Source organism: Neomonachus schauinslandi, chromosome 4 (assembly GCF_002201575.2).
Source record: "Neomonachus schauinslandi chromosome 4, ASM220157v2, whole genome shotgun sequence".
NCBI classification, from domain to species: domain Eukaryota; kingdom Metazoa; phylum Chordata; class Mammalia; order Carnivora; family Phocidae; genus Neomonachus; species Neomonachus schauinslandi.
In genome coordinates, this window is record NC_058406.1 from 75,355,255 (window position 1) to 75,380,548 (window position 25,294).

The following is a 25,294-nucleotide window of genomic DNA, read 5'->3' on the forward strand; positions in this document are numbered from 1 at the left end:
GAGAAGATATTTGTAAATGACATAACAGACAAAGGGCTGGTATCTATGCTCTATAAAGAACTTCTCAAACTCAGCACCCAAAAAACAAATAATCCAGTCAAGAAATGGGCAGAAGACATGAACAGACATTTCTCCAAGGCAGACATATGAATGGCTAACATGAAAAAAATGTTCAACATCATTAGCCATCAGGGAAATTCAAATCAAAACCACACTGAGATACTACCTTACACCCAGTTAGAATGGCAAAAATTAACAAGACAGGAAACAACAAATGTTGGAGAGGATGTGAAGAAAAGGGAACCCTCTTACACTGTTGGTGGGAATGCAAACTGGTGGAGCCACTCTGGAAAACAGTATGGAGGTTCCTCAAAAAGTTAAAAATAGAGCTACCCTATGACCCAGCAATTGCACTACTGGGTATTTACCCCAAAGATACAGATGTAGTGAGAAGAAGGGGCACATGCACCCCAATGTTCATAGCAGCAATGTCCACAATAGCCAAACTGTGGAAGGAGCCAAGATGCCCTTCAACAGACGAATGGTTACTCAGCCATCAAAAAGAATGAATATCCATCATTTGCATCAACATGGATGGAACTGGAGGGGATTATGCTAAGTGAAATAAGTCAAGCAGAGAAAGTAAATTATCATATGGCTTCACTTATATGTGGAAGGGCAGAGGGAAGAGGGGAAGAAGACTATCCACTGAGCAAAGAGCCTGGATTGCAGGACCAGGGATCATGACCTGAGCCAAAGGCAGACGCTTAACCAACTGAGCCACTCAGGCACCCTGAAAACTATTTAAATGTAATAATAACAATAATTTATTATAATATCCAGTGCTAGAATACAGAGAAATGGCTGATGGTGGAAGTATACATGACTATACCATTTTATGAAAGCACTGTTTCCTTAGAGTTTTATAGATCCTTTGACTCAGTTATTCCACTCTGGAAGTTCATCCTAGAGAAATAATCATGTTTTCAAAGATGTATTAACTTTAGCACCATTTACAACAGCAAAAATGGAAATAATCTTCCATCATTAAAGCATTAGATAAATAAATTATAATAAAACCACAAAAAGTATATTAAAGAAGAATTTCTAATGACATGGAAATGTCTGTAGGTGACATGCAAGTCATAAAAGAGCACACATAGTGATTCCACCTATACATCTGGAAAGACAAACACTGGGTTTCTGTTGATTATATATACTTAAAAATTTTCTCTATTATTCTTGAATATGAACAAGTTGTTAACTTAAGAACTGGAAAATGAATAATTTTGCCAAATTAAAGATAAATCAGGCAAAATTTTCCATTGGATTAGACAATATAGGAACTACTTGTGAAATTTCTAAGTAGTAGGAGAAAAAAGTCATACTATAGTAGGCTGAGAAGGAAATAAGAGTGAGGAACAATGAAACCATACTATTTTTCAAGAAGTTTGCCCAAACAATGAAAAAAAAATTAGGACAAGTATAATACTATGTACAATTATTTCTTTACCTGTCTGTGTACCCCATTAACCATGAGATCCTCCCCAAGGGCAGGGTCTATATGTTTTCACTTTTGTATCTATTATTAGTGCTTTCCATAATGCCAGTCACATAGAATGTGAAAAGGTGGGTGGTAATCACCTAAGCAATTATTTTTATTCTCCACCATACTTTGCTATACAACTACAGTCAGCTGATTACAACAACCATAACAAATTACTAGTCATAATGAGGTACCTGAAACCCATAAAAACCAAGACATTTAGATACTAGTAAACAACAGACTTATACCAAAAATGTTTCATTAAACCAAATCAACCAAATATTAAGGCCTAATACTGCCATACCTATGAAATCTAACCATAATTTTCTATTTCTATAACATACTTTCCTACTAAATCGGTTATGGGATTTACAGAAAAAAACCCTCACTTTCCTCTAAGATTAAAATGACAAAATATTTCACTAGTCATAAAAAAATCTAATAGACTGAAATTCTAACTTACATCCTCAGCATTTGGAATTGTTGCAGATACAGCTACAAATCTCATTGGAATAACTGTGCTGCTATTTTCAGAAGGAGGAGATAAAGACTGTACAGTTTTCATTCTGCTAACTACAACTTCAAGAGTTGGTCCACGATTTTCATCTTTTACAACATGTACCTAAGAAGGAAATCAAGAAAAAAAATGATTAACTATAAAAATAAAAAACTAATCAATTAAAATCCATAATAATATTAACACTCTTAAGAAAATAAGCCTTTCCACTTGAAGGGATAAAACAAACATATAGTTTGGTTGAAAATGCCTTGTTTCTTTCTATCCATTCCAATCATCATTTTATGTTTATCTCTGAAAATGAGTAATGTGTTCACTACCTCATCAATGAGAAAGAGTCTAACCAGCTTGACCAAAGAGTTGTCTCTCCATTTTCTAGTCATGCTATCCCATTTTTCCTAAAGAAAAAATGCATGTGGTTTAACATGATAAGAAATTATAATAAATGTTATTAAGATATCAATAAAAATCTTAACATGATACAAACGACAGGCAATATTTTAATTCACATCTTAAAAGTATCCTGAAAAAGATTTAAAGATTAAAAAAATTTTAAAGGATTTTGATAGACTTACAAGTGCTTAAAAAACTAAACCCCCATTTATTTTTGAGTTTAACCAAAAACATACAAAATTATAGTCTAATTACCTTTTTTAAGCCCTACCAAGGTCCTCCCTCTGCAATACATAATACTTAGATAAAAGAATACAAGCAAAAAGTAAGATTACAAATTATCCTCAATAACAAATTGCCTAATCATATCTTTTGTCTATTTTTCCCATTTGGTAATTTGTCTTTTACTTACTGATTAGTAAGTATTCTTTATAGTACTTTTTATGTTTGTTTGTTTTTTACATTGCAAATATATTCTTCTACTTTGTATTTTCTTCTAACTTTTATTCTTGGTGAAGAGAAACATTTTCTAATAAACCAAGGAAATAATAGAGTATAAATAACACCTACTGGAGTTGTCATAATAATATGGGCATGCTGAATCTCAAACAGGTCATCCATTACTGTATCTCCAGTGAGTTCTTTACAATTCAATCCTATTGGTCCAAATTTTTCTTTCCAATCATCAAAACGCTGACTACACAGGGCTTTTATTGGTGCCACTACAACAACATAAGATATATATTTTGAATGTCAGTGCAATTTTAAAATTACTTTCACAAACATTGTTAATAAAATTAAGATAAAACTACACATCTAGGTGCTGCCTAATATTTATAAATTGAAAGAGTTAATATAAGCATATTATCTAGAGATATAATCACCAGACTGAACTAAAAATAGAAAAAGAAGTAATTATTCAGGGAACTGTAACTAAGAGCAGAGACAGGTAAGGCAGGAGATTATTGCTTATTCATTATAAGCCTTTTTGTGATAATTTATTTTTTTAACCATGTATATAAATTACTTTAATGAAAAATTTTAAATATATATATACCTAAGAGAGTAGATGTTCCTATGGAATTTTTTTAGAATTACAAAATGTTTGAATTTATTGTTCTTGTTGTCCTTTAAAAAATAAACAACTAAAGGTCAAATTTTCAATTTAAATATTACTTTTTATTTACAACTCTGGGAAAATGTGTTTGGAATTTAATGTAACAGACAAGAGCAAATGTGATAGGTCTTCACTAAAAATGTATGGAGAACCAAATATTAATTCCTATGGCTTGAACTTTAATTTATTTCTTACTTTTGCCTCAATGGTTTTTCATTATTATAATTAATTACTCTTATAATATATAAATACTTACTGTAAACAATTTTAATGTTTGACCATGGCAATGGGACTTCCATTAATAATCTTGTTATAGCTAGTTCAAACACTACAGTTTTCCCAGAACCAGTTGGAGCACAAATCACAAAATTCCTATCTGTGTAAAGAAGCTAAAAAATACAATTTAATCAATCATGGAATATATAGAATTTTTCATTCACACTCTCAATTTGTTAGAAAATATGTAAGAAAGACTCTCTGGAATAATAATTCAAATTATTTTTACCTCTAAAATTATTAAAATTCTAACCTTGCCCTAGATCCACAACCCTCAAAAAAAAAAAAAACCCACCACTATTAATAATTCATCATTTTGTGTTTTTTGTGAAAGTAATATGTTAGACCTAGAAGAAAATAATTTCTTTAGCTTCCAGAGAAATTGTATAAATCTAATAAATATAAACAAACCAACCTATGAAAGTCACATGCATTTATTTAGCAAACATTTTTTTAGTTCCTATAATGTACCAGTCACTGAGTGTGGCATTGGAAACATAAAGATGAATGTGATCTAGTCCTTGCCCTTAGAGAACACACAATAAAATAAGAAGAGGTAGATAAGTAAAAATCATAATAAAATACTTACATCATCAAAGGCTTTGGACTGTATATAGTTGAAATATGGGAATTCCTTGAAAATACTTCTAAATTTCGCCGCTTAGAATAGCATTAAGGAGTCAAATATTTCAGAATTTTAAGAATTGGTTACTTTTAATTAATTTACTTATTTATTGGTTACTTTTAATTTAAAAATTCAATTAATCAATATTAACTTTGATAATATTTAATGATGAGGCTTTAATACTTGCTATTTTAACATCGTAAGAAAGGAATTAATAGATATAGAGGGAGGGACCAACGTGGCAACATAAGAGGCTCCTGAACTTTCCCTCCTCCCACAGATGCACCAAATATATAGTTACACATGGAGCAATTCTAAGAAAAATCCAGAAATTAGTTAAGTGACTCCTACACATTGGGTGAATGAAAATACCCACAATAAAATGGGTAGGGAAGGCTGAGACAACTCTTACCCTAAATCCCATCATTGACACAGCACCATACAATTGGGAAGGAACTCCCAAACCCCAGCTTCTCCCTGAGGAGCAAAGAGTTTGGACCACACATCTAGAGTCCCAACCTTTAAGGCTCCCACCCACAGGATAAGTCCCCAAAACACCCAACTCTGTAATGCAACAGGGCTTGAATTCACGAGACCCACAGGACGATAGCAAACAAATAAGCAACTCTTAAATGGGCACAGGAAAACCCCCCTTTCGCTGCAGGTATACTCAGTGCTGAGGGAGCAGCAAAAATATTCATCTCCAGTTTCTACCTGGAAAGGATTTCACTGCGTATTTTCTCAGCTGCTACCTCAGGTTCTGGCTTCTAAAGAGCCTGCACATAGGTGCTAATTACAACTCTCCCCTTTGGGACACTGATACATTTTAGCACAACTACTAGAAGCCATTAAGAACAAAGACAGTGAGTTGGGCAATCAGAAAGGTTCGAAAGGCAACTAGGAGCTTGGGCTAGGTTAATTGATGAGGCTCATCTCCTAAGACCAGCCTGTGAAGATTGGGAAAGGTGGATATTTTATCCAATGTGTAGAAACCAGCACAGAGGTTAAGGAAAACAAAGAAGTGGGAATAGTTCCAAACAAAAGAACAAGATAAATCTCCAGAAACCAAACTTAACAAAATAGAGATAAGTGATTTACCCAATAGTTTAAAATAATGCATAGAAATGCTCACCAAGGTCAGGAAAGCAATGCATAAACAAAATAAGAATTTCAACAAAGTCATAGAAGATATAAAAAAGAACCAAACAGAAATCACAGGGATTCAACATCAGACAGATCAAACAGAAGAAAGAATCAATGAACTCAAAGACAGGGCAATAGAATTAATCCAGTCAGAGGAGCAAAATGAAAAAAGAATGAACAAAAAAATGAAGATAGCTTAAGGGACTTATTTTACACTGATACCAAAGCCAGGTAAGGATACTACAAGAAAAGAAAATTACAGGCCAATATCCCTAATGAACATAGATGCAAAAATCATCTATAAAATATTAACAAACCAAATTCAACAGTATATTAAAAGGGTCACACCCCCATGATCAAATGGAATTTACATCTGCAATACAAAGATGGTTTAACACCCACAAATCAATCAACATGATATTCCCACATTAAAAAGTTAAAGATCAGGGGTGCCTAGCTGGCTCAGTCAGTAGAGCATGTGACTCCTGATCTTAGGGTTGTGAGTTCAAGCCCCACATTGGGCATAGAGCTTACTTAAAAAAAAAAAAAAATTAAAACTAAAAATATGATCATCTCAATAGATGTAGAAAAAGCATTTGACAAATACAGTATCTTTTCATGATAAAAACTCTCCAGAAACTGGCTAAAGAAGGAATGTACCCCAATATAATAAAGGCCATTTATGACAAGCCCACAGCTAACATCATATTCAATGGCAAAAAGCTGAAAGCTTTTGTCTAAGATTAGGAAAGAGACGAGGATGCCCACTTTCACCACTTTTAATAGTAGTGGAAATCATAACCAGAGCAATTAGGCAAGAAAGAGATATAAAAGGTATCCAAATTGAAAATGAAGAAGTAGTCTCTATTCACAGATGACATCATATTATATATAGAAAACTCTAAAGACTCCACCAAAAAACTGTTAGAACTAATAAACAAATTCAGTAAAGTTGCAGGATACAAAATCAATATACAAAAATCAGCTGCATTTCCATACACTAACAAAATATCAAAAAGAGAAATGAAGAAAACAATCCTATTTACAATAGCATCAAAAATAAAATACTAAGGAATAAAGTTAACCATCCCATTTATAATAGCATCAAAAATAAAATACTAGTGAATAAATTTAACCAATTACTGTAAGACACTGATGAAAGAAATTGAAGACACAAATAAATGGAAAGATATTCCATGTTCAAGGATTCAAGAACTGATATTGCTAAATTATAAATTGCCAAAGCAATCTACAGATTCAATTCAATCCTTATCAAAACTCCAACTGCATTTTTCAGAGAAATATAAAAAACAATCCTAAAATTCATATGGAATTATACAAGACCCCAATGGCCAAAGCAATCTTGAGAAAGAAGAACAAAGCCAGGGGCATCATACTTCCTGATTTCAAACTGTATTACAAAGCAACAGTAATAAAAAACCCGGATGGTATTGGCATAAAAACCAGACACCTAGATCAATGCGACAGAATAGATAGCCTCGAAATAAATCCGTTTGTATATGGTCAATAAATTTTCAACAAAGGAGCCAAGAACTGGGAAAAGATAACCTCTTCAATAAAAGGTACTGGGAAAACTGGATATCCACATGCAAAAGAATGAAACTGGATCCCTTGCACTATATACAAAATCAACTCAAACTGGATTAAACACTTGAATGTAAGACCTGAAATCCTAAAACTCCTAGAAGAAAACATGGGGGTAAACTCGGCTACACTAGTCTTGGCAATTATTTTTTTTTTTAGATTTAAAACCAAAGGCAAGGCAACAAATGCAAAAGTAAAAAAGTGTACTACTTCAAACTAAAAAGCTTCTGCACAGCAGGGGAAACCATGAACAAAATGAAAAAGCAACCTATGGAACAGGAGAAAATATTTATAAACCATATATATGATAAGGGGTTAATATCCAAAATATACAAGGAACTCATACAACTCAATAGCAAAAACCAAATAACCCAATTTAAAATGGACAAACGACCTGAATAGACATTTTTCCAAAGAAAACACAAATGGCCAACAGTACATGAAAAGTGCTCAACTTCACTAATCATGAAGGAAATGCAAATTAAAACCACAATGAGATATCACCTCACACCTGTTAGGATGTCATTTACCAAAAAGACAAAAGATAAATGCTATGAGGATGTGGAGAAAAGGGAACCCTTGTACACTGTAGGTAGGAATGTAAAGGGGTATAGTTTGATATTATGGAAAACAGTATGGAGGTTCCTTCAAAAATTAAAAATAGAACTATCTTATGATCCAGCAACTTCACTTCTGGGTACATATTCAATGTGGGGCTTGAACTCACAACCCTGAGATCAAGACCTGAGCTGAAATCAAGAGTCAGACACTTAACAGACTGAGCCACCCAGGTGCCCCTAGGGTACATTTTCAAAGGAAACAAAATCAGTATCTCACACAGATAACTGTATTCCCATGTTCACTGCAGCATTATTCACAATAATCAAGGTATGGAAATAATCTTAAGTGTTTGTCAAGAGACAAATGGATAAAGAAAATGTGAGATCACACACACACACACACACACACACACTGAAATATTATTCAGCCTTAAAAAGGAAGGGAATTCTGCCCTTTTTTGACAAATTGGATGAACCTGAAGGCCATTATGCAAAATGAATTAAGCCAGAAAGAGAAAGACAAATAATGCACAGTATAACTTATAAGTGGACTCTTAAAAAAACACAAAAGGTCAAACTCATAGAAATAGAGAGTAGAATGGTGGTTGACAGGGGATGGGGATATGGGAGGAATAGAAAGAGGCTGGTAAGAGGGTATAAACTTTCAGCTGTAAAATTAGTAAGGTCTGAGGATCTAATGTATGACGTGGTGACTAGAGTTGCTAGTACTGAATTATATAATTGAAAAAAAGGTAAACATGGAAGGTGATGGAGGGTGGAAACTAACTTGATGGTGGCAACCTATTACAGTGCATACGTATGTCAAATTATCATGTCATACATGCGATACAGTATATTAAAATTTTGTCAATTTTACCTCAATAAAGCCAGGAGGGGGAGAAATTAATAGAAATTATTACAGTCCCCATTAACAGTTCATATTCTGAAAAGAACTTGTAAAGTCCCTATGCAGAAACAAGGTTTATATAAGGGTTAAAATTTGACAATTAAATCTGACGGAAAAGATGCAGAAAGTTGCGTATGTGCCAGTATATCAAAACTAAGTGTATAGTTTATCTTTTGCAGAGTGTTTTCTTATTCATGTTGACTAGTCCATTTGATTTTTATATCTCTTTTAAAGTTCCCAATTTCACTTTTTAAATTTTAACTGTTTTAACTTTTTAACTTTGGTTGTGTTTCATTAGCTGATATGTGTTTCTGGTCACCTAACCCTGAATCCCTTTGTTTTCAATAATTTGGTTGTACTAAGTGGTGGATTTAATTGCAATTATCAGCATATTGGCTCTACAAGAACTTAAACTGTCCTTCCTCTGTAAGAAATCTCAAAAATATTAATAGATATGAAGAATAAACTGCCCCCTCTCCAAGGTGAGAGTCTATTGTCAGTTTGGGAGATACCTGTACTTACATGGTATTCTCAGTCTGAGTCACATCTATCAACTACATCTATTAAATACTATATGCAAAATACACTACTGGATTTAGAAAGCTGTGGGAAGCTATAAAGAAAAAAATGAGTTCTTACAATGGAGGCTGTTATAATCTATTAGGAAACATAAAACAATATATCTGAGAATACAAATACATAATTATTTAAGCAATTATATTTTTATGAACATATACAAAAACTGATGGACTGTAGTAAGTGATCTTGTTAAAAGGTTAAATGAGAACATATTACTTCTCTGCTCAAATTGCCCACTTTCTCTCAAAGCATATGACTACATGGCCCTACATGATCTTGCCTCTCCCCTCCATCTTTGTGATTCTGACCTCAGGTCCTACTATTCTTGCCTCTGACTAATCTCTTCTAGCTATACTGGATTCTTTTCTGTTCTTCAAAAGCAGCGGCCATGTTCCTGCTGTAAGGCCTTCCCTCTGCCTAGACTGCTTCCCTCCTTAATTGCCTTGGCTCTTTCACTTCCTTCAATTGTTTACATCTCTCCTTCACAAGAAGACCTACCCAAATTACTCTACTTAATTCTAATCTTAAACCCTCAATTCTAGCATCCCCAATTTAATCTCCCTTACTCTGCTCCACTTTTTCATTTTGCATATTACTCATTGCCTTCTAACATACTATATGACTTATTTATACACTGTTACAATTGTTCAGATCTGTCTTCTTCCCCACCCCTATCCCAAGAATGTTAACTCCTCAAGGGCAAGGATTCATTATCTGTTTTCTTAACTGAAATATCCCAAATACCTAGAACAGTGCCTGGCACACAGTAAGCACTCAATTAATACAGGTTTGCATTTATTAAATCAAGCAGATAATATACAAATCTTCATTTTATTTTCAGTTATACAGAGTATCAGAATATTTGTACCAAAACAAAAGTGTAATTTTGAGTTTGTCAATCCATCAAGCTTTTGAAAGAATTTCATTTTTCCTTCAAAATATGTCTCTTCCTATAAAATATTTATTTGTAACAAGCCCACAAGTGGGCCATCATGCTGGTTTTTCTCTCATTAGGTGGTTCCATATCAATTTACACTCACAAAAATGAATCTTTGATTCAGAGTAGATGTAGAATTAGTTTTCCAGCTCATGAGAAGACTCAACTACTAACATCATTTATCATCACTATAAACACTTGATATCAAATTTTTCCTTTCGTTCAACAAACTCTCAGCAATGTCACTGCATTTATATGTTATAACAGGTAGGAAAATGTCTGCAGAATTGAAAATTATAAGATTACTATAGCAAAATCAATCTGACCAAGCTTCTATTGTCCTGAGGATTCAAATATAGTAAAATATTATAAAAGAATTAGAAAATATGTCATGTCGGGGCGCCTGGGTGGCTCAGTTGTTTAAGCAACTGCCTTCGGCTCAGGTCATGATCCTGGAGTCCTGGGATCGAGTCCCGCATCGGGCTCCTTGCTCGGCAGGGAGTCTGCTTCTCCCTCTGACTCTCCCCCTCCTCTCATGCTCTCTCTCTATCACTATCTTTCTCAATAAATAAATTAAAATCTTTAATAGGTCCTAGGGAAATGGTCACATAATAGTCACAGTTGCTGGATTATAATAAAAAACAGTGAGTACACTGTTATAGACATACATGAAGTATCAAAAAAGCAAAGAGGATGTTACCTCCAGAACACATATATGTACTCAAAATATTTATATTGGAAATGCCCAGACATGTAAATCAGATCATAGGTATAAGCTGCAAATTTCATTCAAAAAATGCTAGATTTGTAAAAATATCCCCAATCCACAGAATGTCCCATTCTCATTTATTTCCCCTATCCATGTTTATCCCAATATGCTATCCTTACCCAAAGTGTAAGAAATTATCTGTATCTAAGTAAATATGCTCAGAATTCAGCCAATAATACAAATCTCATTTCTATACTTATCTTGTCACAAACTGGTAACAAGCAGTTCACAAACTGGCACCAGTCTGCAGACCACACTTTGAACAGCACTGATTCTCACACACACTGGGTCTCTTACATGACCCAAAAGATTCACTTTTCCTTCTTTTTCTTTGTCAGTAAAATAAACATAGACACAATGAAATAACATGCTTACAAATTATGAATTCAAATATAAAGTTGCTGTAGTAAAATAATTTAAAGGATACGGATTTCTGTGACAGCCTTCAAGGAATCTAAATCATTTTCTGTTACCCCTAAAAAAAAATTCTACATATTTATATAGGTATTTTTAATCTCTTCCATACAAACTGCTTCAATAAAACTAGCATAACTTTCTATTAAGAGCACACTTAAATATTAGATCATGGTTTATTTCATTTTTTATTTTTCTAAGTAGGCTCCACGCCCAACACAGGGCTTGAACTCACAACCCTGACACCAAGAGTCACATGTTCTACCAACTAAGTCAGCCAGGCACCCTAGATCATAGTTTAAAAAATGCAATATGATTGGGGCGCCTGGGTGGCTCAGTCGGTTAAGCGTGTGCCTTTGGCTCAGTTCATGATCCCAGGGTCCTGGGATAGAGCCCCGCATCGGGCTCCCTGCTCGGCAGGAAGTCTGCTTCTACCTCTCCCGCTCCCCCAACTTGTGTTCCCTCTCTCGCTGTCTCTCTCTCTGTCAAATAAATAAATAAAATCTTAAAATGCAATATGATCAAGAAATGCAGAAACTGCACACAGATAATCTACTCAAATTTATTATTTTTTTAACTCTTCCTTATGCTGAGAAATACAGACTAGTTTGTTTTGTTATAATACCAACTGAAAAAGCAAGGAATTAACCTTGAACTTCATGAGGCTGGGATGCAACTGAAAAAGTTGGTGCTTTGAATATGTCTTCTCTGATTTCAGAAGCAGAAAAAGTATTGCTTGCTGTAAACATGTTAATGTCTGAATATTGATGTTTCTGCTTACTACTGCTACATTTCCATGATTCCCCTTTGTTCATTTCTGTTGGGGCAATTTTCACTGAGCCAATAGGAGAGTCCAAGTTTGTAGTGTCATTAGAGTTAACACCCTCATGTATATTGTCAGATATTTTAAATAATCTGCAAAAACAAAACAAAACAAAACATGTTTGCACTTGTAAGAGCTGCGAAGAATGGGAAAAACTAGCATAAAATTGGTCCCTTTAAAAATGCCCATAGATTGTGGTTTATTCAAATATAAAATTTAAGCATTCCCTTAAAATATGATTTGACGAATTTACCACTGAATTATGTCTTTTCACTTTTCAGAAACTCAAACCCATTTGTAGAATCCAACCTCCAAGACAACCCCAATGATACCTGTCTCCTGCTATTCACACCCTTTTCAAATTAGGACTTTGAGTCAGGACAGAATTATATGACTAGCAGAGTATTGAGGTAGTACAGTGTATGACTTCCAAGGGAAGGTCATAAAAGATACTGTCACTTCTGCATGGCCTCTTGGATCATTCACACTTAGAGAAGAGCTAGCCACTATATCATGAGAATACACAGGCAACTATATGGAGAGGCCCATGTAGACAGGTATTGTGGCATCTTGTCAGTAATAGCATCAACCTCCCAAACATTATTCAATAATCACTTTAGTATAAGAAATACTAAATAAGTATAGATGTCAAGAAGAACACTTTGCAAAGAAGTATTTTCTTTGCAAAGTTCTAGAAAACACAGGCCCTCTTTAGGATTGCAATTTATTATATTCAACTGATCAAAAGACAACCCATCAGACTAATTTGTTCACCATAGCCTTAAGGGATGAAGTGACCATTAAAGTTCCTAATACAGGGGTGCCTGGGTGGCTCAGTCGTTTAAGCGTCCAACTCTTGATTTAGGTTCAGGTCATGATCTCAGGGTCCTTGGATCAAGCCCCATGTAGGGTATGGAGTTTGCTTAAGATTCTCTCTTTCCCTCTCCCTCTCCCTCTGCCCCTCCCCAACCCCGCTTGTGCACATATGGATGTGCGCACTCTCACCCCCCCCCTCAAAAAAACAAATAAAATAAAAAAAAATAAAGTTCCTAATACAACACTTGTGTCTTACAAAATAAGTAATAGGGATGACAGAAGATATCAGTCTTAAAGAATTCTATAAGAAATGACATCCAAACAAGTATTGTGCAAATACAGAACACTTTCTTAATTATTTTTACTATTAATTTTTAATGACATGTTTCTATATAAGAAAGCAGGAGTCTTTAAAAACACTATAGAATGAGAAATACACTTTAGAACAAACTGTAGGGTTGCATTCTCCAATGCCAGCAGTTCTATCTTTCAGAAAATTCAAAAGCAGATGATTAGCCTTGGATAATATAGTAGAATCTGATTATGAAATGGTACTGAGGACAAGAAAAACAACTTATGCCACAGGATGACTCCTTGCTATATGCTGTCATATAGGTTAAAAGCATGGCCTTTGGAAACAGACAAACCTGGGTTTAAATCCAAAGCTTCTCCACTTTCTAGTTGTGTGACTTCAGAGTTTGAAATAAGTTTTGTGAACTATAATAATATTATCCATGTGCTAGTTACCTAAATTCTCTGGACCTCAGATTCTTCCTAGTTCCTCTGGAACTCCCACTCCATAAACTCCCCTAGGTCCTCAACTTCTTTCACTGATTGTTATAGTTACTTCCTGGTCTTAACAAAAATATTGCATTGCCCTAAAAAACTCTTGCTTCTTAAACTTAAGTGGAAATTGTTAATTTGTCCACATCCAATGTACTTGAGGATTGAGTCTGTGCCTTCTCCAACTCAAATCTACATCGTTATTCTTCCGTTCTCTTATAGAAGTATCTGTGCCGACTAGTTAAAGCACCTTGTAACCCTCCTCATGGCATATATCACATATCAACTTCTGGTCACTTTAGAATCTTTTCCTCTCAATTCCAAATTCAGCCACCTCTGCATTACTTCAACTTCACATAGATGAGCTGTTCAAAATCCTCCTCCCGTCCATTTCTTAGGCATTCATCTACAGTGGCTTTCTCCTTCAAACAATCTCATTCACCTATTCTCTCATCTTAAACACTGTCATTATCTAGAACTCCTCCTCCTCTCAAATCAATCATTCCAATATATCATTCTCTGACCACAGCCTCTTATCCTTATAGCTTGTTTACACAAGTTACCAATGAGGTCAAAAAACAAATTTACTGTAATGAACCTCTTTATTTTCTCCCAAACTATCTTCCCTTCTCTTTTCTTATCTACCTTTAATGGACTTAGATCCCATGGACTATCTTTTTGACCACTCTTTTACTAGTATTCTAAACTCCAATTCCTCTTTATCCTTTTAACATCCTTATCTTGCAAAACCTCAACCCTATATGAATCTATCTACTTTTTTAAATAGTTGCAGCCAGGCAGGGGAACACTACTGGAAAAAGCAGTTAGGTAGATGATACAACACTCTGAACAATAAATTGAGAGTCATCATCAGCAAGATTGCAGACACAAGATCATATACCAAAATCAATTGCTGATGTCTATACACTTGCAATGTACAATCTGAAAAAAATTTTTAATTACATTTATAAAAGCATCAAAAAGAATAAAATACTTAGAAATAAACTTAACAAAATAAGTTTGACTTGTCCACTGAAAATCTAACATCATTGAAAGAAATTAAAGAAAATCTAAACAAATGGAAAGATATCCCATGTTCATAGACTAGAAGACTTAATGGTATTAAGATGGCAATACTCCTCAAGTTGATCTACAGATTCGACACCATCCCCATCAAAATCACAGCTGGCTTCTTTGCAGAAATTTACCAGTTTATCATAACATTCATATGAAAATGCAAAGAACCCAGAGAAGCCAAAAAAAAAAAAAATCTTGAAAAAAGGAACAAAATTGGAGGACTCACACATTCTAATTTAAAACTTTACAACAAAGCTACAGCAATCAAGACAGTGTGGGATATGTACTTATGCAAAGCATAAGGGGAGATATATTGGTCAATGGAATAGAATTGAGAGTCCAGAAATAAACCTTTATTTAGTAGATAAATTCCTAGTTAGTATAATAGGAAATAGACATTTGGTCTTTGTTCCCAGTACCTGGCACAGAGCTCCTAAAACCCTTGGAATTTCCTGTGTGATAGTAGTGATAAAAAGCATCTTTTGTTATTCATGACAAACCTCTTTCAATCATACCTGAATTTATGCTAATAAAGTGACTCTTGTAGGACCCCTATATAGTCCAGGATGGGGGTTAACTGCCAGAAAAAAATAAACCCTAATTAGAGAAGGTTGAACTTTCAGACTCATTTGTGACATCCAAGGTAGAAAGAGGAATGGAGATTGAGTTCAATCACCAATGGCCAATGATTTAATCAATCATGCCTACCTAATGAAACTACCATGAAGGAAAAACCCCTATATGACAGGGGGTTCAGAGAGCTTCAAAGGTTAACAGGGGTGCCTATGTGGCTCAGTCGGTTGACCATCAGACTCTTGATTTTGGCTCAGGTCATGATTTCAGGATCCTGGGATCAAGCCCCTGTCAGGCTCTGCACTCAGCATGGAGTCTGCTTGTCCCTCTCCCTCTGCTCCGCCCCGCCCCCAACTCGTGCACTCTCTCTCTCTCTAAAATAAATAAATATATAAAATCCTTAAAAAAACAGATCACAGACCTAAATATAAGAGCTAAAACAATATAAATCTTACAAGAAAATGCAGTAGTAAATCTTTATACAACCTTGGATTAAGCAATAATTTCTTGGATATGACACCAAAAGCCCAAGCAACAAAAGAAAAATTAGATAAAATGGACCTCATCAAAATTTAAAACTTTTGTGCTGCTCAGGACATTATCAAAAAAGTGAAAAACAACACAGAGAATGGGAGAAATATTAGCAGATCATACGCTGATAAGAGACTTTAATCAGAACATATAAAGAACTCTTACAACTCAACAATAAAAAGACAGAAGACCCAATTAAAATCAGGCAAAGGATTTGAACAGATATTACTCCGAAGGTAATACACAACTAGCCAATAATTACATGAAAAGATGCCCAATAGATAAGTCATTAGGGAAATGCTAATCATATCCACTTCAGACCCACTGGGATGGCTACAATAAAAAAGATGAACAATAACAACTGCTGACAAGGATGTAGAGAAATTGGAACCCTCACATTTTGCTTGTAGGATTATAAGGTGGTGCAGTTATTTTGGAAAATAATTTGGCAGTTTCTCAAAAAAGTTAAGTATATGGTTACCATATGACCCAGCAATTCCAATTCTAGGTATAACTCCAAAAGAATTTAAAAAATATATTCACACAAAAACTTGTACATGAATGTTCACAGCAACATTATTAATAATAGCCAAAAAGTGAGGGGCGCCTGGGTGGCTCAGTCGGTTAAGCGACTGCCTTCGGCTCAGGTCATGATCCTGGAGTCCCGGGATCGAGTCCCGCATCGGGCTCCCTGCTCGGCGGGGAGACTGCTTCTCCCTTTGACCCTATCCCCTCTCATGTGTTCTCTCTCTCTCATTCTCTCTCTCTCAAATAAATAAATAAATAAATCTTTAAAAAAAAAAAATAATAGCCAAAAAGTGGAAACAATTCAAATGCCCAACAATTAATAGATGGATAAACAAAATGTTGTATTGTCCACTCAATGGAATATTATTTGACCATAAAAAGAATGAAGTATTGATACACGACATAATATGGATAAACCTTGAAAACATTATGCTAAGTGAAAGAAGACAGACATAAAAGGCCAGACATTATATGATTCCACTTATATGAAAGTCTAGAATAGGTAAATCCATAGAAACAGAAAGATTAGCGGTTGCCAGGGGCTGGGGAGAGGGGAGGAGAATGAGGAGTTGGAAGAGGGGAGTGATCAATAATGAATATTATAGAGTTTCTTTTGGAGAGATGAAAATGTTTTAAAATTAGATAGTAGTGATGATTACACAACTCTGAATATTCTAAAAACCAATGAATTTTACACTTCAGAAGAGTGAATTTTATTTTTGTTTTTTTATTTTTTTAGAAGAGTGAATTTTATATGTGTTATATCTCTTTTTTTATTGTTTGAGAGAATGAGTGTAAGCAGGGGGAGGGGCGGAGGGGGAGGAAGAGGGAGAGAATTTCAAGCAAACTCCATGCTGAGCAAGAAGCCCCATGCAGGGCTCAATCTCATGACCCTGAAATCATGACCTGAGCCAAAACCAAGAGTTGGACCCTTAACTGACTGAGCCACCCAGACACCCCGAGTAGTATCTTAATAGAACTGTTATAAAAAAATTAATGGACATCAACCTCAACTGGGCCCTTTAGAGTGCCCAACAGTCCTACCATTATTCTAACTGGACTGCTTTCCATTTTCTATAATCTCTTCCACTCTTCTCATACTTGCTCAATACCCCCACCTTTTCCCTCAAACTCCACAAATGACCTCACCTCTTATGTCACAGAGAAAACAAAATCTATCAATTAGATCTCTTCTGAATCTTTAAACCCATACATCCAGTTCTCTATTTGGACAATTTATAGGTACTCAAACTCAACATGTCTTTGGATGTCATTCTGGCTCAAGTCAGAAAACTAGGGATCACGTGTCATATCTAATAATCATTTAGGTCCTATGGGATTCTATCTCATAAATCACTCTGAACTCTCTCATTTCTGCTACCACAGTCTGCTACATCAGTCTCCCATTCTCTCTCACCTAGATTAATAAAAAAACCTTCTAAGTGACCTTTCACAATGTATTTAGCTCCTTCTAACTCATCTTACTGATGCCAAAATAGACTTTGAATTAAAAAATATGTAATTTTACTCCTCTACTTAAAACGCAGAACCTTAGAACACTAGCTCTCAAACTTTAGTGTGCATAACAATCATCTAGAAAAATTGTTAAAAATGACAATTCCTGGGTCCCCTCCCCTTCTTTATCTAGACTATGATTCAACAGGCCTAAGGTAGGACCCAGGAATCCAAATTTCTAACAAGTACTCCAGGTGATTCTGATACAGTGGGTCCACAGGCCACAATTTAAGAACAGTGCCTTAAGAAAAAGCACAAAGTTCATCATGGCCTACATGATTCTGAATGACTTGACCTCTCCAAACCTTACCTCTCCACATTCTCTCTGATTTTACACAAAAGGAAATTTTCTAGGAATAGGCCAAGCTCTGTGCTCCTTTAGGTCTTTTGCACTTACTATTCCTTCCGCCTGGAACACTCCTTTATTTGTCCTTAGTTTAATTCTATTCCTCCTTAAGGTTAAGTTTTTTTTGTGTTTTTTTTTTTTTTTAAAGATTTTATTTATTTATTTGTGAGAGAAAGAGCATGAGAGAGAAAAAGCACAAGAGGGTGGAGGGTCAGAGAGAAGCAAACTCCCCACTGAGCAGGGAGCCTGATGCAGGACTCGATCCTGGGATGCTGGGATCATGACCTGAACTGAAGGCAGACCCCAGGCGCCCCAAGGCTAAGTTTAAATACCATTTCTTCAGGAAAGCCCTCCCTGATGCTCCAGAACAGATTAGGTCCCCATGTGATATGTTGTAATAGCAATTCTCAAAGGATGGTTGAGACTCTTTCAGAGAGTTCGTAGGATCAAAACAATTTTCATAATATTACTAAAGCATTGTTTGCTTTCTAAATTTTTTCAGTTTTTATTTTTTTTAAGATTTTATTTATTTATTTGACAGAGAGAGATAAAGAGCACAAGCAAAGGGAGAAGCAGAGGGAGAGGGAGAAGCAGGCTCTCTGTCGAGCAGAGAGCCTGACGTGGGGCTCGATCCCAAGACCCTGGGATCATGACCTGAGCTGAAGGAAGACGCTTAATCCACTGAGCCACGCAGGTGCCCCTCAGTTTTGATTTCTAATATTGATAGACATAACCCACATATACAAAAACTGTTGGGAATCCTCAATAATTTTTAAGTGTAAAGGGTTCTGACAATAAAAAGTTTGAAAAGTTTGAGACCCTTTGCTCTAACTATATACTTCATCAAAATAATTGTTGTACTATAAAGTATTTAATCAATTATTTTTAGTTGTCTTTCCCCCATTAAGTTGTAGCTCTCTGAAGGCAAGAACCTATGACTAGAATCCCAGAGTTAACAGAGCATCTGGTATATAGTAAACCTTATTTGTTGTTGATGTTTTTCTCATTAGATTCTATCATACTTCATACAGTTAGACATACCATAAATATTCAACTTTATCACTGAATATTCTGTATTTCATTTAATTAATTACCTTTTTCGGAAGGCTGATATGCTCTCTCCTTTATCTTCTGCAAAATTAACTAATTTTGTATTATCTGGAATACTGTTCTCAGGTGCTATCTCACTGCCAATGTGATTTTTGTATTTCTGAGAAGAACCATATGTCAGCTTGCCAGGAACATGTGATAAGTCATTGTTACCTGCTCCTCCTAAATTCAGATCACCTGCTTCATATTTATTTGAGGAAAAGGCAAATTGGAATTTTTGTGTTCGTGAAATATAATTTGTGTTTTCATTAGTTATCTTTAAATTTGATGGTAACATTTTTGGCCTCTCTTCCTGACCTACAAAAATGGAATATATTAATTAATATATATTCTCCATGAAAATAAATTTTCAAAATGACCATGAAAAATTTAATAAAAATTTTCAAAACAGTTTACCTAGGTAAACATGAAAGTTATTCATACAATAACAAAATGATCTGTAACACCATATACGATTTTGAACTATAGGTGATTGGTACTGCTATTGTACATTATATCAGTGAAGGGCACTCAAATTAATTAAGAATTATTGAAATTTATATAAAACCTACATCATAAAATAGGTTTAATTTCTGACCCACAGAAATAACCATAATCATACCTTTTAAGTATTTTATCTACTACAAATGATATAATTATACAATTAGGAGGATTTGAAAATTTATATAACCAATTTACACACAGAAATACAATGACCAATCATACAAAATGTTACTCAATTTGATTCAGTATTAAAATATATGATACAAAGCTTTTAACTTTATAATATTGCTTCTAAAATCAAGATAAAAAAATGCTTTCATCAGGGTGACAAAATTTTAAAGGTTTCTTTACAGAGACTTTATAAGCATCTTTGAGAGGTTGGGAGGAATCTGGAGCTCTTGTTAGGGCTTAAATTTGTTTTACCATCTATGTATATACATATATATATATTGTGTATATAAGCTTGTGTATTCTATATATTATTAGTATATACGAGAATATAAATAATGCATATTTTTATGAATAAAATACATACAAATTACAAAGTTTAATAAGATAACATACATGAATTACCACCAAATTTAAAAATCAAAATTTTATCAACAATATCACATAAGATCACATAGATTGTTTGAATGTGCTTGTCTTTAACTTCATAAAAATGGTACCAAACTATATATAATATTCTGCCCCTTGTTTTTTTTTAGGAATGTGGTTTCCTAAGCCAGGGGATCCTATCTTTAGTAAAAGGCAAGACAAAAACTAAATGGCAATGACAATTTTAATAATAAGAGGAAACAAATTCATACAACAATAGAACGTGTTTGTAATAGTGTACTGTATACATACAGTATGCTTATGTATGTGTATGTATGTATGGAGAGGAAAAATGTTTTTGATTTTAAGATTTGGTGAGCACTATTTTGAGTAAAATAAATCTCTATCATTTTATTCCATTAAAATAAAGGAATTAACACTTTAATGTGTTACTAGATTTTTTACATTAACATGAGCTGCACGGGTTTAACTTCATAACAAATATGTGATAGCTTACCTAACAGTTTATGACTTCCTATTTCCTCCTCTAATGCCTGAGTATCTGGAATTTCTGAAATCAACGGAGCAGGTGGGAGAAACCAATCCAATGATTTTTCATTGTCTGGATAGCTATATAAAATATAAAAGGGTGAATATATATGTTAATAAAGTTACAACAGAAAATATTAATTAAACATTACTCAATTATAGACTCTTAGATAAACATCCTATAAATTAATTTTCTATGGTGACTTTGATGTATCTCCCTACACAGCAGTGTTCTCAATCTTTTTTCCCTTGTGTGTCATAGGATTAATGACACTGCTATGTGAGATATGCTACCTAAATAATGGCTATAACTCCGTCTCTTTTTCTCCAATTCAAACACTTGTGACAAGAATCTTAAATCTGCTCCAATATAAAAAAAGATAGTAAATCATTCTGAAACGTTAGCATCTTTACTATCACAAGTAACAAATTACTTATGACACATCTCACAACTAATCATGGGTCATCAGTGTGTAAATGACACCACTACTGGTATTCTCTAGAGTATTCCTAAAACATTATTACAAATTAATGTCCTAACCCAAATACTCTTGATCCAGAACCACCTACAAACCACAGAAAATCCAAGAAACCAGTTGAAACTGACACTTTGTAAACTTACAGTAGTTGTTGAGAATTTTGCCACCCTGTTGGCATTGTGAACTACCTCTCCTTATCTTTCAGCTATGATCCTATTAACATATAATGTTATAATGTTTCCTTTTCAATGAAAATTGATTTGCCCTTCATTAGAACAAAAAGATAAGTATTAGGTGACAGGAAGTAAACTTAAGAAGAGCCCCACATATACTGTCTATGCCAAGTGGCAAGGATTTTATGATTTGTTTTTTAATCTCTTCATCTAAGATTTTAAACTCTGGAAAGTGAGAGACCCAGTCTTTTACTTTACTGCCTTTCGTAGCACATAACTCATAGCTACTACAGCTATGTTTTTCAAATCAAAAATCTACAACACATTATTTGACAATGTCTGACAGACTGTCTGATAATAGGCCAAAGCATTTGAAATTTGGGACTGTCAAAGGGTCCCCAAGATCACCCCCAGAGCTGATGATTCCCTGGGCTGATTCAAAGGACTCAACATATAGTCCTATTTGTGACTATGAGGCAATGTCCAGGGGAAACCAGGCACAAGCTTCCAAAACTTCCTCTCCCAGTACAGTAACACAGGACATCTTTAATTCCCTCAGCAACAAGCTGTAACAACATGTGTGAAGTGTTGTCAATGAGGGAGCTCATTAGAGACTCAATGCCCAGGGTTGTTACTGGGGACTAATCATGTAGGCATCCCCTGTCTAGCACATAACTAAATTCTAGATTCCCAAAAGAAAAGCAGATATTCAGCATAAACCATATTATCTGTATAAACAGTTAAGGCAGTGGGCCATTCCTATCAGTTAATGGTGGGAACTTTCCTAAAGTTCTCACTCCAGCCAGGGGCCATTCTTACAAGCCAGGCCTTTTCGAGAACAGCAGTTTAGGCCTGACGTATTAACTCTTCTACACAGAGACTATTTCAGGAAATCTAAAAAAGATACAAAAAGCACACATCTAATTCTATTATTCAGCATCCCCATAAAATCAAATCTCCCTTACGATTTTCCTATTTTCCAGAGGTGTCATCATTCTCTCAGCCATCTAGAATTCAAATTATAGCATAATCTTTTACCTACTATATCCAGACATATACCAGGTCTTACTGCATCTTCTTTATAATGATTCTTGAATTCATTTCCTTGTATTTCCACTGTCACTATTCCAATCAAAGCTCTAATCAATTTATGTCTGGTTAAGAACAATAGCATCTTAACTGGCCTCACTGCCTCTGGCTTTCTCTAATATATTTTACACACTCCTATCACATTAATTTAGAATTGTTTTCATCATAATTATATTCCATTCAAAATACTTCAGTGGCTTCCAAACAATGTCAAACGTCCAAATGGCCTTAGGTTACCTTACAGTTTTAACTCTCCTACACTACTTACCTTACAGTCCAGGCCAAAGTGAACTACTTGCATACCAAATATATAATACATTCTGTCCCTCCTCATCTTTGTTCAAAAATATTTCCTTTACTCTGATTGCCACTGTACATGACCCTATCCTATATCTACCTATAGAAGTTCCACTGTTTCATTCCTTCATTAATCTATTCAACAATTATTTACTGAGAACTATTTTCCAGGAACTGTTCTAGCCACTAGAGCTTATGTTCATTCAAAATCAAGCTTAAATCCTTCCCTCTTCTTAAGTACTATTTGAACCTATAATATTTATCACAGTTCTCTTATACTGTGTGTCTGTATGTAGATAATATGTATATATTATATATTACATATAGATAATAGACTGATGATAGATCAGTCTGCTACCATCCCCAGATCATAAACACATAAGGGTTTGTTTCCAGTTCCATTCATATCTATAATACTTAGCACAGTGCTTTACATAATTAGACATATTAGTCAATAAATGTTTGTTGATTCAGTTCTATGGCTTTTAACACATAGTCACGTCCAAGATCCTTATTCTGGCACTCAACATCCACCACAATCTATCCTCAGTTTACTTTTCTAATTTTATGTCCCACTGTTTCTCCTTTATGAATCTTCTATTCCAGGAAACGTCTCTATATACTATCTCCTACAAGTACTGCGAATTGTCCCACCTCCATTCTTTTTTCTTGCTGTTAAACTCTGCCTTCAAATGGCCTCTTCTCTTTGCTTATTAAAATTATCATATCCTTCAAAGTCTCCTGAAGTCTCTCTCCCCACTACCATAAAGCCTAACCTGATCAGTCTGTACCAGGTCTCCCTCCAAATCTGAAATTTGATTGCATGAATGTATGCTTATCATTCCCTTCACACCTTTTTTCAACTCCGTATTGTTAGAAAGGCAACCATATGTTGCAATTTGCCCAGGCCAGTCCTGATTAACACATGTTGTGCAAATTGGATGCACTCTTTCACTCTCAAAGTATCCAAGTCTGGATGATTAATTACATAATTATGTTATTTATTAATGACCTTTCCATATGTGTGCTTAATCTCCTCAAATAGATTTTAAGTTCTTTTGAAGTAAAAGTCTGTTTCATCCTTCTTATATCCCTTTATGCATTCAATCAATATCTGAATTAATATTTGAATGAATGAAAAAATTAATGAAGCAATAAATATTTTACTCAATGCTTCCTTTTTTAAAAAAAGGATAATACAGGGTTGCCAGCTGGGCTTGTGAGTTGGAGCCCCACATTGGGTGTAGAGATTACTTAAAAATAAAATCTTAAAAAAAAAAGATAATACAATAGAATACATAGAAAACTTAGAATTGAGAACAATTTACATGTGAAAATCCAAAAACCTGTATTTAATGGATTATTCTCTGTTCTTACTTCCTCTGGTGCCGCATCTTTATTTCCACCCCTACTTCCTGCCTACAATGAATCTGCCCATCACACTCGGTGTTTGGCACACTGCCCATTCTGTTTCCAAAAGGTGCCATCACTCCTTGTCCATGGCTACTGTTTGACCATTACTTCAAGTATTTACCTTGGCCAAAAATAATTTGAACAAACCAGAAACGTAAATAAATGAAAGCCAAATAAGCAAGAGTCTACTCTATTTTTTAAGTTATAACATTTAACATGTTAAACTTCAGTTACTCCCTCGTATCTGAATTCCATGTTTACCAGCTATATACCTGAAACATCATTTTGTTGATCCCTCATTTTTTATTTGTATATTTCTAGAGAGAAAATTAAAACTCCTTAAAAATAAAAAATCTCTAAAACAATATACTCTGTTATCATTCTTTAAGGCAGACTTACTTTTCAGCTTCATCTTGTTTTTCAAAAAACAAAGTATCCAAAGAAAACAAGGAGTCATTTGATTTCAGCATTGTTAAAGACTGGATTGTGTCATAAATCTACCAAAATACAGAAAAAGTAGTTCATATTTTATTCATAAAGCTGTAGAAAAATATTTCTGGATACATAAACTATAATCATTAATTTCCCAGAATAACCACAGACTATCTTTCCAGCTGCATCTTCTGCAGCTTCCTCCAAAGTGCCTCAATATTCAAATACATTATTCTCTTTTCTCCACTAAATCATGCATATTCACATCTGTACCCCTCTCTTCATACTGCACCATTGCTTAGAATGTGTTTTCTTCCATTTATTCTCTACCTGACAGATCCCTACACATCCT

The 25,294-nt window shown here is 34.5% G+C and overlaps 1 protein-coding gene across 1 annotated transcript in view; it reads right to left on the reverse strand.

Moving 5' to 3' along the window:
* HFM1 (helicase for meiosis 1) overlaps positions 1–24,993 on the reverse strand; it is a 109,987-nt gene extending 84,994 nt beyond the window's left edge. Inside the window, exons 1-10 of the mRNA XM_021690122.1 lie at positions 24,910–24,993; positions 21,028–21,140; positions 19,475–19,787; positions 12,038–12,303; positions 11,402–11,449; positions 4,439–4,509; positions 3,830–3,962; positions 3,027–3,178; positions 2,384–2,461; positions 2,010–2,168 (exon numbers count right to left, since the gene is read on the reverse strand). Of these exons, the coding sequence (XP_021545797.1) occupies positions 2,010–2,168; positions 2,384–2,461; positions 3,027–3,178; positions 3,830–3,962; positions 4,439–4,509; positions 11,402–11,449; positions 12,038–12,303; positions 19,475–19,787; positions 21,028–21,140; positions 24,910–24,980 (1,404 nt within the window). The 5' untranslated portion in view covers positions 24,981–24,993. The remainder of the gene's footprint in view (positions 1–2,009; positions 2,169–2,383; positions 2,462–3,026; positions 3,179–3,829; positions 3,963–4,438; positions 4,510–11,401; positions 11,450–12,037; positions 12,304–19,474; positions 19,788–21,027; positions 21,141–24,909) is intronic.
* Between the last annotated feature and the right edge of the window lie 301 nt (positions 24,994–25,294).